The sequence below is a fragment of the Thamnophis elegans genome, chromosome 2, assembly GCF_009769535.1.
Source record: "Thamnophis elegans isolate rThaEle1 chromosome 2, rThaEle1.pri, whole genome shotgun sequence".
Lineage (NCBI taxonomy): Eukaryota > Metazoa > Chordata > Lepidosauria > Squamata > Colubridae > Thamnophis > Thamnophis elegans.
In genome coordinates, this window is record NC_045542.1 from 6,348,602 (window position 1) to 6,362,082 (window position 13,481).

The following is a 13,481-nucleotide window of genomic DNA, read 5'->3' on the forward strand; positions in this document are numbered from 1 at the left end:
TCTTTGCGTTGACTGTATTCATAAGGAAGTATTTATTTGCTAATGCTTACACTGCCGGGCAAAATGAGCCAGTCTCCAAGGTCAGTTTTATCTGAATACAACAGCTGCCTATAACTTGCCTTTTTTAAAAATCACTTTGCTTCTGACACCCAGAGAAGTGAGTAGGAATTTCATGCTCTAGAATTAATTTTGATCTAGTACATGCACACACGCACGCGCACGCACGCACACATACACCCCAACCAACAAGCCGGAGTTCATGGGTTTTGGCCATGGCCTCAGAAGCAGTGAAAGTGATTGTGCGTTGCCGCCCTTTGAATGAACGTGAGAAACAGCTTGGCTGCAAAGTAGTAATTAATATGGACAGTGCCCGTGGTCAGTGCTTCATACAGAACCCTACAGCTGAAGAGGATCCTCCGAAACAATTTACTTTTGATGGGGCCTATTACCTGAATCACAACACGGAACAGATCTACAATGAAATTGCCTACCCAGTGATAGAGGTGAGTGGAAGTGACCAGGCGTTATTGGTGTCAAAACAAATTAATTATAGTACATAAATATTGAAAGAATAGGTAGAGCATGATAAATTGTGGCTCGTATGGTTTAAATTGGATCAATATGGTTAAGATTGGCTGGTAACACCCAACATCTTAAGCCAGTGTTTCTCAACCTTGGTAACTTGAAGATGTCCGGACTTCAACTCCCAGAATTCCCCAGCCAGCGAATGCTGGCTGGGGAATTCTGGGAATTGAAGTCCGGACATCTTCAAGTTGCCAAGGTTGAGAAACACTGGCTTAAGCTATACCTATGGTTCAGAAACGACATTATGTCTAGTTCTGCACAATATATTTGACTATGCCAAGAATGGGGTAACCAATCAACTGGGTTAAATTTTTCAATTAAAACGGTCCCTGGCTTAGGTTAAACTGACTTTCCCTGATCAATTGTGTCAGGGCTGCTTCACTTAATAACCAAGAAAGAAACCACTCAACTCCATTTTTGCAGAATTAAAGAGTACTTTTACTGGTTATAAGTAAATAGAAGCTAAGCAAAGCCGGATCTGAGCAAAAACGCGCGAAAGCATTAGATATCAATACATGACCCATTCCCCTCCCCTTGGTAACCCCAGTCCATAGTCCAATCCAGTATCTCCACAGGTGTCAGGTGGGAGACATCTTCAAAAGCATCATCAGGTTGGTGTGCCGGACAGTTGGCCTTGGCGGGAAACTCCCCTCCTTGCCACATGCGCAGATGGCGAGAACAACTCCAACAAACCTATTAGATCCCACAGACTAGGCCTCCTCTGAATTCCATCTACTGGCCAATGCCGATAGGCTACCACCCGGAGGAGGGCCTTCTCTGTGGCTGCTCCGGCCCTCTGGAACGAGCTCCCTGTGGAGATTCGGACCCTCACCACCCTTCAGGCTTTCCGCAAAGCCCTTAAAACCTGGCTGTTCCGACAGGCCTGGGGCTGACGAGTTTCTGTCCCCGCTCGAATTGTGTGGTTGTTGATTGTTTTTAAATTGTTGTTGTTGTTTGTCTGTTGTTTTCCTCCTGTTTGTATCCCCCCCCGCCTTACTTTGGTTTGTGAGCCGCCCTGAGTCCCTCTGGGAATAGGGCGGCATAGAAATGCAATAAATCAAATCAATCAAATCAAATCAACTCCCAGATAACAATCCTCCTGCACAGATTATTTCCCACACCCCAATACCATGCCTTCCCTCCCCGTTTCAATGGCAGCCGAAAAGCAAGCAGCAAAACAGAGGCTGACAAATTGTGTCACATAAACTCCTAAACTCAGTCAACTTCTACCTAGTCATTTCCACAAAAAAAAACCCGTGCACCTTTAATTTTTGTTCCCAGATAGAAATATGACTGCAAATGTTACTCCTTTACCGCCGTAGATTATCAGGTTTATTTTCCCCTCACCCTTTCTCTTTCTTTCACCTCTTACTCCCATATACAATTTTGGCCAATCTTGTTGAGAATAATTGAGCCGAGGTGGCGCAGTGGTTAAATGCAGCACTGCAGGCTACTTCAGCTGACTGCTATCTGCAGTTCAGCGGTTCAAATCTCACCGGCTCAGGGTTGACTCAGCCTTCCATCCTTTCCGAGGTGGGTGAGATGAGGACCCGGATTGTTGTTGGGGGCGATATGCTGACTCTGTAAACCGCTTAGAGAGGGCTGAAAGCCCTATGAAGCGATATATAAGTCTAACTGCTATTGCTATTGCTATTGCTAAGACAGCTGAGTTACGGCTTCATTACCCTTCTCCTTCTCCGTTATTTCCCCGTTTGTCTCGGGACAATTCTCTAGCTTCCTCTGCGCATTGACAGATGACTTCACACCCATTTACTGATCTTACAGTTGCAAATTTTCATTTCATAATATTCATAGGATGCCAGAGAAGCTCAACAGAAGATACTGTGACTTTATTTACATCTGTTTGGGGTGTTTCAATCTAAAATTACTAAAGTAGTGTCCTGATAGGGGTTCTCGGTTCCTCTTTCCATCCCTGACTTTGGTCCACAGCAGTGTTGTTCAGGTTGCCTGGGGTTTTCATGGTCTTTCTGTGTTTTGTTCCATCACAAGGTTCTTCACTGGCTCCCTACGTGAGTCAGAGTCTAGTTCAAATTATGGGTGCTGGCAATCAAATCCCTCCCCCCCCCCATTCATAATTCTGTATTTGTCTGCCTTGTTTTTCTCCTGCTAGTTTTTTGTGTTCCCTGGGGACAAGGTGGCGCAGTGGTTAGGGTGCAGTACTGCAGGCCACTTCAGCTGACTGCAGTTCTGCAGTTCGGCGGTTCTAATCTCACCGGCTCAAGGTTGACTCAGCCTTCCATCCTTCCGAGGTGGGTGAAATGAGGACCCGGATTGTTGTTGGGGGCGATATGCTGACTCTGTAAACTGCTTAGAGAGGGCTGAAAGCCCTATGAAGCGGTATATAAGTCTAACTGCTATTGCTATTGCTATTGCTGCTTGCCAACTGACTGCAATTTGTCAGATCAAATCTCATCAGGCTCAAGGTTGATTCAGCCTTCCATCCTTCCAAAGTGGGTAAAACGAGGACCCAGATTGCTATTGCTATTGCTAATGAGAATTCTAGTTCCAGGTTGGAGCAAGCTGTGCTGTTCTGCTTGTTCAAAATTTGTCAGTTGCAGAATTTACATGAAGTTAGGTGATGTCTTTCTGCAAGCCACTGAATACTTTCCCTATTAATTTGCATCTTTGTTTTTGTTGAAGCACCTGCCCAAAGATGCTTAGATAATGGGTCTCAATTTCTGTTTCCTGATTCTATTTCTGTCTCTATAAGAAGAGGCTGCTGAAACTCTATTATTTATTAAATTTATTGATTAAATTTATATGCCGCCCAATCCCGAAGGACTCTGGGCGGCTTACAAAAAGAAAGAAAAGAAAGAAAGGAAATAAGAGAGGATTATTATTATTATTATTATTATTATTTATTAAATCTAGGACAACTCAAGGAATATAGCAATAGCAATAGCAGTAGACTTATATACCGCTTCATAGGCCTTTCAGGCCTCTCTAAGCGGTTTACAGAGAGTCAGCATATTGCCCCCAACAATCTGGGTCCTCATTTTACCCACCTCGGAAGGATGGAAGGCTGAGTCAACCCTGAGCCGGTGAGATTTGAACCGCTGACCTGCTGATCTAGCAGTAGCCTGCAGTGCTGCATTTAACCACTGCGCCACCTTGGCTCTTACAATTATGTGTCTGATTAGGTTGCTAGAAAAAGAATCATTATTATTATTATTTTATTTGTCTTGTATGCCGCCCACTCCCGGAGGACTCCGGGCGGCTCACAAAAGACAAGGGAAAAGGGGGGAACAAGACAAAGACAACATATTAAAAACAAAACCAACATTCACAATTTCTGTGGAGGTAGATGCTTCCCAGCTCCCTCCAGCCTGCTGGAACAGCCAGGACTTGGTGGCTTTGCGGAAGGCCGGGAGGGTAGTAAGGATCCGGATCTCAACAGGGAGCTCGTTCCAGAGGGCCGGAGCTGCAACAGAGAAGGCTCTCCCCCGGGGAGTCGCCAGCCGACATTGGCTGGCAGATGGAATCCGGAGGAGACCCAACCTGTGCGATCTAATTGGTCTGAGAGAGGTAATCGGCAGGAGGCGGTCTCTCAGGTACCCAGGTCCGATGCCATGTAGGGCATCCAGTAAGACACGACAGATACTGAGGTAGAAACACACAAGGACCAAATTATTTATTGTTATTCTGATTGATCAATTTCTTCTTTTTCAGGGTGTTACAGAAGGCTATAATGGGACCATTTTTGCCTATGGACAGACAGGCAGTGGGAAATCCTTTACCATGCAAGGGGTTCTGGACCCACCTTCCCAGAAGGGTATCATTCCCAGAGCATTTGAACATTTGTTTGAGAGTGTGCAGGTATATTATTGATAAAAAAAATCTACAAAAGAATATCTAGTTCAGTGTTTCTCAACCTTGGCGACTTTAAGTCCTGTGGACTTCAAATCCCAGAATTCCCCAGCCAGCTATGCATGTTGCTATTTCCCATTTCTTTTGTCGAGCTGAGGTGGCGCAGTGGTTAAATGCAGCACTGCAGGCTACTTCAGCTGACTGCAGTTCTGCAGTTCGGCGGTTCAAATCTCACCGGCTCAGGGTTGACTCAGCCTTCCATCCTTCCAAGGTGGGTGAAATGAGGACCCAGACTGTGGGGGCGATATGCTGACTCTGTAAACCGCTTAGAGAGGGCTGAAAGCCCTATGAAGCGGTATATAAGTCAAACTGCTATTGCTATTGCTAATCTAAGAAATATTTTTTTCCTTTTATTTTTTTATAGTGTGCAGAAAACACCAAGTTTTTGGTGAGAGCCTCTTATCTGGAGATCTATAATGAAGAAATCAGAGACCTCCTGGGTCCTAACACCAAGCACAAACTGGAGGTGAGGACCACAGACTAACAGGGCAAGAACTTAGTATGAAGTAAGTCAAACAACCCAACGATGCCAGAAATTTAAGCTCTGACAATTCTCTATGAGCAAAAGAAATTATGTCAAGAATATTTGTTATACAATGAAAAATTTATTAGTGACATGAAATCAAAGATGAGACAGGTTTGCCAAATAAGTAGCTCATTGAATTAAGCAATAAATCAGGGTGATCAAGCTCTCCGTTCTGAAGCGACAAATTATTGAATATTCTGGGTTCTGAATGTTTCCCCGTCAGTTAAAATCAAGAAAGGCCAGATTTCTGCATGTCTATTATGTTGATGTGCGTTTTCCTAGAATGGGGAAATGGTTACCGAAGATAAAACAACTTCTTGATACGGACAAATTGACCTGTTGGTTAGAAAAAAAGACAATATCAATGTTTATTGCTGACTAGAAATCCCTTATAGACTTTTTGTGTGAAATAGAAAAAAATGAACTTACTATTTTTGATGATTATATGAGATATAGAAAAAAGAGTCATGATGTAACTTAGAGAAAGATGTAAATCTATAATTGTACTTGTCACTGCTGTAAAGGAGATCAAAAACCACTTCCTTTTCTGCGTGACCCAACAAATGTGCGCTAGACAAATGCGTGACGACAAAACCGTGACGACAAAACCATGATGCCAAAATCGCGCCGACAAAAGCGCGACAAGCACAATTAGGGTTAGGGTTAGGGTTAGGGTGATAACGTACGTATACGTGTCCCACTATGTAGTTTGTTGATAACAAGATTTTGTCGGCGCGCATTTGTCGGCGCGCTTTCGTGGGCGTGATTTTGACGTTGCGGTTTTGTCGTCACGGTTTTGTCAGCGCGCATTTGTCTAGCGTGCATTTGTCGGTGACCCCCCCCTTTTCTGTTTCTTTTACTTTTACTTACATTTATATTAGTTTGTATTAGTTTTTGCCTTTGTTTTTAAATGATTTGAAATGGTTTTAAACGAATTATATAAGAAAGGAGAATTTATCCCTTTCGGATGCTCAGTAGCAGGGCATTCACTTAGTAGTAAAGCACCATTATACTATACTGTATTGTATATTCAAGATCTTCCTTCTGGTAGATTGAGCCGAGGTGGCGCAGTGGTTAAATGCAGCACTGCAGGCTACTTCAGCTGACTGCAGTTCTGCAGTTCGGCTGTTCAAATCTCACTGGCTCAGGGTTGACTCAGCCTTCCATCCTTCCGAAGTGGGTAAAATGAGGACCCGGATTGTTGTTGAGGGCAATATGCTGACTCTGTAAACCGCTTAGAGAGGGCTGAAAGCCCTATGAAGCAGTATATAAGTCTAATGGCTATTGCTATTGCTATTGCTAGATTACACCTTGAGCCTCTAGTGGCAGTGTGAAAGACCACTGATATTTTGAGAAGTTTGGTGACTTGCTTTGATTTCTCCTTCCTATTAAAAAAAAGTCTAAAAGTGCAGAGCTCATTTTGAGCTAGCCTGCTTGTTTTTTCACTCTTGCTGACCGAACGAAGGTGAAGCTGCTCCGGCCCTGTGGAACGATCTACCCGTAGAGATCCGGACCCTTTCCACTCTCTCGGCCTTCCGAAAAGCCACTAAAACCTGGCTGTTCCGGCAGGCCTGGGGCTGCTGAACAATGTCCAGCCCCATCTAGACAGAATGGATGGTGTGTTATTTTTAATAACTGTATATTTTTATTCCTGATTTTTACTTTTTTATCTTGTCTCTGTAAGCCGCCCAGAGTCCTACGGGATTGGGCGGCATACAAATTTATTAAATTTCAAATTTCAAGAGGTGGGGGATCTTCGTGTAGTTTCAAAGCTTTTCCCACCTTGAAAGTCTCAGACGTTCAATTCCCATCCCAGAATCATGTGCTGAGCAGATCCTGCTGTCCCCTGACCATGGCAAAGGCCATGAAGTCAAAATGCCAAGCTTTGATAAAAATTGTGGAGTTGTTTGTTTATAGCAATAGCAATAGCAGTTAGACTTATATACCGCTTCATAGGGCTTTCAGCTCTCTCTAAGCGGTTTACAGAGTCAGCATATTGCCCCCACAGTCTGGGTCCTCATTTCACCCACCTCGGAAGGATGGAAGGCTGAGTCAACCTTGAGCCGGTGAGATTAGAACCGCTGAACTGCAGATAACAGTCAGCTGAAGTGGCCTGCAGTACCGCACCCTAACCACTGCGCCACCTCAGCTCTTTGTTGGGGGCTTCCACATAAAACCCAATACTGTGATACTGTGAAAGCTGGACATCTCTGCTGGAGCTCCTGGCAGCTTATAAGAGAATTGGGTATCATCTTTCATGGTATGTGTGCTTTTTATGTTACGCTTGAGCTAACAATAAAACCTAAATCCCCTTTATTCACTTTGTGTTTATTGTATTCTGGATCCAAAATACGCAATTGCCTGGACACCTGATTACTGTCTTAAAACTTGACAAAACAGAGCTTCTGGCCATTTCTTAGTCTGTACAGTTCTCTGCAGCCTTCATTGTAATTGTTGACCCTCCTTGCAGCTGAAAGAGCATCCAGAGAAAGGGGTGTATGTGAAGGGACTTTCACAGCACACAATACACAGTATCGCCCAGTGCGAGCGGATCATGGAGACAGGCTGGAAAAACCGTGCAGTGGGCTATACCTTGATGAACAAGGACTCCTCGCGTTCCCATTCTATTTTCACCATCAATATGGAAATCTACGTTGTAGGTAAACATGAACTGTAGATGGGTAAGGAGGAGGTGGGTTGGGATAGCATAAAGCAGGGTCGCTGTTGGTGAATCAGGGAGAGAAGAATCAAGAGAAAATGTAATTGCTCCACAATTGATCTGTGGAAGTTGTATAAAGGTCGGGCTGCCACAAGACAGGTTTTTTTTTCCCCAGAAAATTTTTATTTTTTTATTCTCTTACATACCATTTTAAGTATACCTTCACATAATTCTTCTTTACATTTATCATTCTTATACATTTATTATTTCATTTAATAGGTTATAATATACAGTTTGGGTTGCTTTGTTTACCATCCCTTCCTCCTGTTATAACACCACCTTATTTTCCCTTTCTTTTCTCTCTTCCTCCCTTCTCTACTTCCTTCCTTCCTCCTCTCCTTTCCCTTCCTTCTTCCTGTACCTTTCTCCTACTCCTGCTCTTCCTCTTCACCTTCCTTCCCTCTCTCCTCCTCTTTCTCTCCTTTCCATCCTCCTCTCCTTACCTCTTTCTTTTCACCCTCTCTCCCTTCTCTACTTTCTTTCTTCCTCCTCTCCTTCCCCTTCCTTCTTCCCTTACCTCTCCTTTGCTCCTGCTCTTTCTCTTTCCCTTCCTACCCTCTCTCCTTCCTTTTCTCTCCCATCCTCCTTTCCTTTCCCTTTCCTTTCTCCCTCCCTCCCTTCTCTACTTTCCTCCTTCCTCCTCTCCTTTCCCTTCCTTCTTCCTGTACCTTTCTCCTACTCCTGCTCTTCCTCTTTCTCTTCCTACCCTCTCTCCTCCTCTTTCTCTCCTTTCCATCCTCCTCTCCTTACCTCTTTCTTTCCACCCTCTCTCCCTTCTCTACTTTCTTCCTTCCTCCTCTCCTTCCCCTTCCTTCTTCCCTTACCTCTCCTTTACTCCTACTCTTCCTCTTTCCCTTCCTACCCTCTCTCCTTTTTCTCTCCCTTCCATCCTACTCTCCTTACCTCTTTCTTTCCACCCTCTCTCCCTTCTCTACTTTCTTCCTTCCTCCTCTCCCTCCCCTTCCTTCTTCCTTTGCTACTGCTCTTCCTCTTTCCCTTCCTACCCTCTCTCCTTCCTTTTCTCTCCCATCCTCCTTTCCTTTCCCTTTCCTTTCTCCCTCCCTCCCTCCCTTCTCTACTTCCTTCCTTCCTCCTCTCCTTTCCCTTCCTTCTTCCTGTACCTTTCTCCTACTCCTGCTCTTCCTCTTCACCTTCCTACCCTCTCTCCTCCTCTTTCTCTCCTTTCCATCCTCCTCTCCTTACCTCTTTCTTTCCACCCTCTCTCCCTTCTCTACTTTCTTCCTTCCTCCTCTCCTTCCCCTTCCTTCTTCCCTTACCTCTCCTTTACTCCTACTCTTCCTCTTTCCCTTCCTACCCTCTCTCCTTCTTTTTCTCTCCCTTCCATCCTCCTCTCCTTACCTCTTTCTTTCCACCCTCTCTCCCTTCTCTACTTTCTTCCTTCCTCCTCTCCTTCCCCTTCCTTCTTCCCTTACCTCTCCTTTACTCCTACTCTTCCTCTTTCCCTTCCTACCCTCTCTCCTTCTTTTTCTCTCCCTTCCATCCTCCTCTCCTTACCTCTTTCTTTCCACCCTCTCTCCCTTCTCTACTTTCTTCCTTCCTCCTCTCCCTCCCCTTCCTTCTTCCTTTGCTACTGCTCTTCCTCTTTCCCTTCCTACCCTCTCTCCTTCCTTTTCTCTCCCATCCTCCTTTCCTTTCCCTTTCCTTTCTCCCTCCCTCCCTCCCTTCTCTACTTTCCTCCTTCCTCCTCTCCTTCCCCTTCCTTCTTCCCGTACCTTTCTCCTACTCCTGCTCTTCCTCTTCCCCTTCCTACCCTCTCTCCTCCTCTTTCTCTCCTTTCCATCCTCCTCTCCTTACCTCTTTCTTCTTTCCCCCGACACAAGACAGTTTTCATCTAAGCAATAACAAGCTACCTGTAAGGATATTGCAGAGTGGAACATATGAAATCTTTGTAGAGATTATTGATTACAAATCTTAAAATCATGCTCCTGATTCTCTTAAACTGTCATAGATAATTGTGCACAGCTGCTTCATCTCATGTATTCCTAATCAGGTTATCTCATTGGTTTCACATAGTTAAGGCAAAAATTATTTTAATCGCAGTTTGCTGAGCAACTAGTAGAAACCTAATTCACATGTAATACCAAATCAAAATCACTTTGCCTGATGTGTGTTACCAAGGAAACTAGATCATATTTTAACTTAACTTTCTGAAACACAAGCTCTTCAGTTTGCCATTTTACACATCTGAGTTATTTTTAATGATGTGTAACTTTTTTTCTTTATCTTGTTTAACGTTCATTTTTGTTCTAACCAATGGTTGAGTTGGGCAGCCATATAAATGTTTAAAATTTAAAAAAAAACATTTCCCTTATACATTTTAATGTAGAAGAACATTGTAATAGAGGAATGGAGTGCGCTAGTCCATTCAAGGACTTCATCACTTTATTATCATGGGATTTTATTTTTGAGTAGATGTGATCCACATGGTTCAGTTTTTGAAATGCCTGAAAATGTGCTTTCTGACACCTGAAATGAACAGCCCCTTCCTGGATCGGGATGCTCTGTGCACAGTCACTCATGCCCTTGTCCTTTCTCGCCTGGACTACTGTAACGCTCTCTACATGGGGCTGCCCTTGAAGAGCACCCAGAAGTTTCAACTGTCCAGAATGCGGCTGCGCGGGTTATCATGGGGGCACCTAGGTGCTCCCATGTTACACCCCTTTTAGGCGGCCTGCACTGGTTGCCGGTTGTCTTCCGGGTGCGATTCAAGGTTCTAATTATGACCTTTAAAGGGCTCCATGGCTTAGGCCCAGGGTACTTGCAAGACCACCTACTGCCACCGGTAGCCTCCCCCCGTCCAGTGCGATCCCACAGAGTTGGCCTCCTTAGGGTGCCGTCGGCTAGACAGTGTCGGCTAGCGACCCCCAGGGGGAGACCCTTCTCTGTGGGAGCGCCTTCCCTCTGGAATGAGCTGCCCCCGGAGCTTCGCATAATCCCCGACCTCCGGTCCTTCCGACACACCCTAAAAAATTGGTTTTTCCAGCAAGCCAGCCAGGCCTGAACAAAACAAAACAAATTATTGATTACTGTTAATTTTAATTTTAATTCTTTTAAAAAAATGTCATTGTCAATTTTAATTGGGTTTGGGATATTCGATTTAATTTTTTTTTAACTTCTGTATTATGTGTTTCTTTTAATGTTGTACGCTGCCCTGAGTCTTTGGGAGAAGGGCGGCATATAAATCGAATAAACCTAAACCTAAACCTAAATTATTTTCTTATCACTGGCAGAGGAAGTACGCATTCCTCACAATTTAGAGCAGCTTTTCTGAATCTGATACCTGTTAGATGAGGTTGGACTGTAACAGATGAGCTAACAACCTTATTGCCTGGGAGATACAGTCCCAGGTAGTCTAACGAACGTCAGATTGGGGAAAGCTATAATGTACAATTCAAGAGATACTTTCCTCTTCCAAGAAGGTCGATCAATCCAGATTCATTCTTTTTACGCAGATGAGAGAGGTCAAGATCATCTGAGAGCTTCAAAGCTCAATCTGGTAGACCTCGCCGGGAGTGAGAGGCAGTCCAAAACGGGAGCTGTTGGTGAGCGCCTCAAAGAGGCCACCAAAATCAACCTGTCCCTCTCAGCCCTCGGCAATGTGATCTCAGCCCTGGCAGATGGAAGATGCAGGCATGTGCCTTACCGAGACTCCAAGCTGACTCGAGTGCTGCAGGACTCCCTTGGAGGTAACACCAAGACACTTATGGTGGCATGCTTGTCTCCTGCTGACAACAATTACGATGAGACTCTTAGCAGTCTGCGCTACGCCCACCGAGCCAAGAACATCCGCAACAAGCCTCGCATCAATGAAGACCCTAAAGATGCTCTCCTGAGGGAGTACCAGGAGGAGATCAAGCATTTGAAAACTATCTTGGCTCAGCAGATGAACCTGAATAACTTACAAGGTAGGGCCCATTTAGATGGCGATGGTACAATTGTCTTAATAATGACGATGTTGCTTAGTTTGAGTAACGAAGCATCTGCAAAAAAGGGACCAAGCTCAATTGCATTAGTTCCTTGGGTCATTTGCTTGAAAAGCAGATTATCTGCTTCAATAATGGCAGTCATTGCATTATTATAAAGGGGGGATGCCACCCACTTTCTGTTAGTTGTCTGACAAGTGAAAGGGAAAATTAAGAATACGTTCACAACAGTTGCACTCAATGACTAGAGCAGTGTTTCTCAACCTTGGCAACTTGAAGATGTCCGGACTTCAACTCCCAGAATTCCCCAGCCAGCGAATGCTGGCTGGGGAATTCTGGGAGTTGAGGTCGGGACATCTTCAAGTTGCCAAGGTTGAGAAACACTGGACTAGAGAGATACAAGGGTTCCAGAGGAACAAAATGAAAAATGTTTGTGAAGGAATAAAAACACTGGGTATATTTTCTTATTTATTTCCAAGGACATTTCTTCTTATTATTTTTTCCCCGTTAAAATGTTTTTATTTTCCATTTTTTCATTTTCATACAGTCACATATATACTGTGCATAACCAGGGCCGTACAACATTAAACAATAATCACAGCAATTCCTCTTGTCAACAATACCCCCAGAAATATAAATAAAATAAAACTCAAACTCAAACTCAAATAGAAACCCAATATACCTCTTCCGCTCTCCATACACCTATTTCTTCCGCCCCCTCCAACTTTCTATCTTCCCTCCATCATTCCCCTCTACCCTACTTCCCCTCCCCCTCTACCACTCCTCTCTCCCGATCCACTCCCTCCCTTCCTTCTCACCCTCCCTCCCATCCTCTCTCCTGCCCTCTCTACCCCTCTTTCTTCTATCCCTCTACTCCTCCCCTTGGTGTATTTCTACTATATGTCAATGTATTCAGCTTGTCCTATTTTTACGGAGATATTAAAGAGAAACAGTATACATGTGAAATCGCATTACGTTGAAATCTAACACATAGTATATGTCCCCCGCTCCCCTACCCTCCCCCCTAACGCCCCACCTCCCTCCCCCCCCCGACTTCCCAGAGCCCGTACACGGTATAGATTTTTAACAAACACAGTCTAAACATTTCTTCTAGACATTTCTTCTTAACTGTTTTGTTTTCAAATAATAGAATGTGTGTCGCTTGTAAAGAAGCCTCAGATTTCCATCCTTGATATTTCCATGAAAAAGATCAAATCAAATGATATTATCCCGATCTTGCCATTCTAACAACAGAGAGAGCTAATTCAACAAGTTTCATTGAACCAACATTTAGAATCTGCTACACAAATGTAATAATTTTTACACAGATATCCAGGCACAATTTATCAAAAGATCTTTATACATTGATAAATCCTAATTTTTGGAATACAATCCAGTACTCCCTTAGCTTGTTTCAACTTTAACTTTTTCCCCAAAAAACTACTGTAATTCACCCTAGTAATAACATCTAACCAATAAAGAATTCCCAATGAGAGTAATCTTAGCATGCGTACTAGAGTTCCTTTGTGTTTATTGCATCTCACGCATGGAAAGGATCATATCTAATTTCTCTTTTAACATACTTTGGGGGAATCTAATAAACTTCCAAAAAGTATTTTGGCTGAGTTTTTTCTTAGATGCCCTTAAGGCTGGCAAACCATTTTTTTTCCATGATGCATTGATACTTTTAATAGTATCTTAAAATGGTGAGGAGCAAATGGCATTTTCCCAGAAATTCAGTACTTGTGTTGTAAATTCTGGGAAATCATGCTTTCCCCTCAAATTGTGGTTACAAAATCTAGATTGCCCGTGACAGCTA

General features: G+C 43.8%; 1 protein-coding gene across 1 annotated transcript in view; it reads left to right on the forward strand.

Moving 5' to 3' along the window:
* Positions 1 to 251: 251 nt before the first annotated feature.
* The window catches only part of KIF17 (kinesin family member 17), a 40,341-nt gene continuing 27,111 nt past the window's right edge, over positions 252 to 13,481 (forward strand). Inside the window, exons 1-5 of the mRNA XM_032211298.1 lie at positions 252 to 503; positions 4,276 to 4,422; positions 4,838 to 4,939; positions 7,470 to 7,659; positions 11,192 to 11,644. Coding sequence (XP_032067189.1) covers positions 273 to 503; positions 4,276 to 4,422; positions 4,838 to 4,939; positions 7,470 to 7,659; positions 11,192 to 11,644 — 1,123 coding nt within the window. The 5' untranslated portion in view covers positions 252 to 272. The remainder of the gene's footprint in view (positions 504 to 4,275; positions 4,423 to 4,837; positions 4,940 to 7,469; positions 7,660 to 11,191; positions 11,645 to 13,481) is intronic.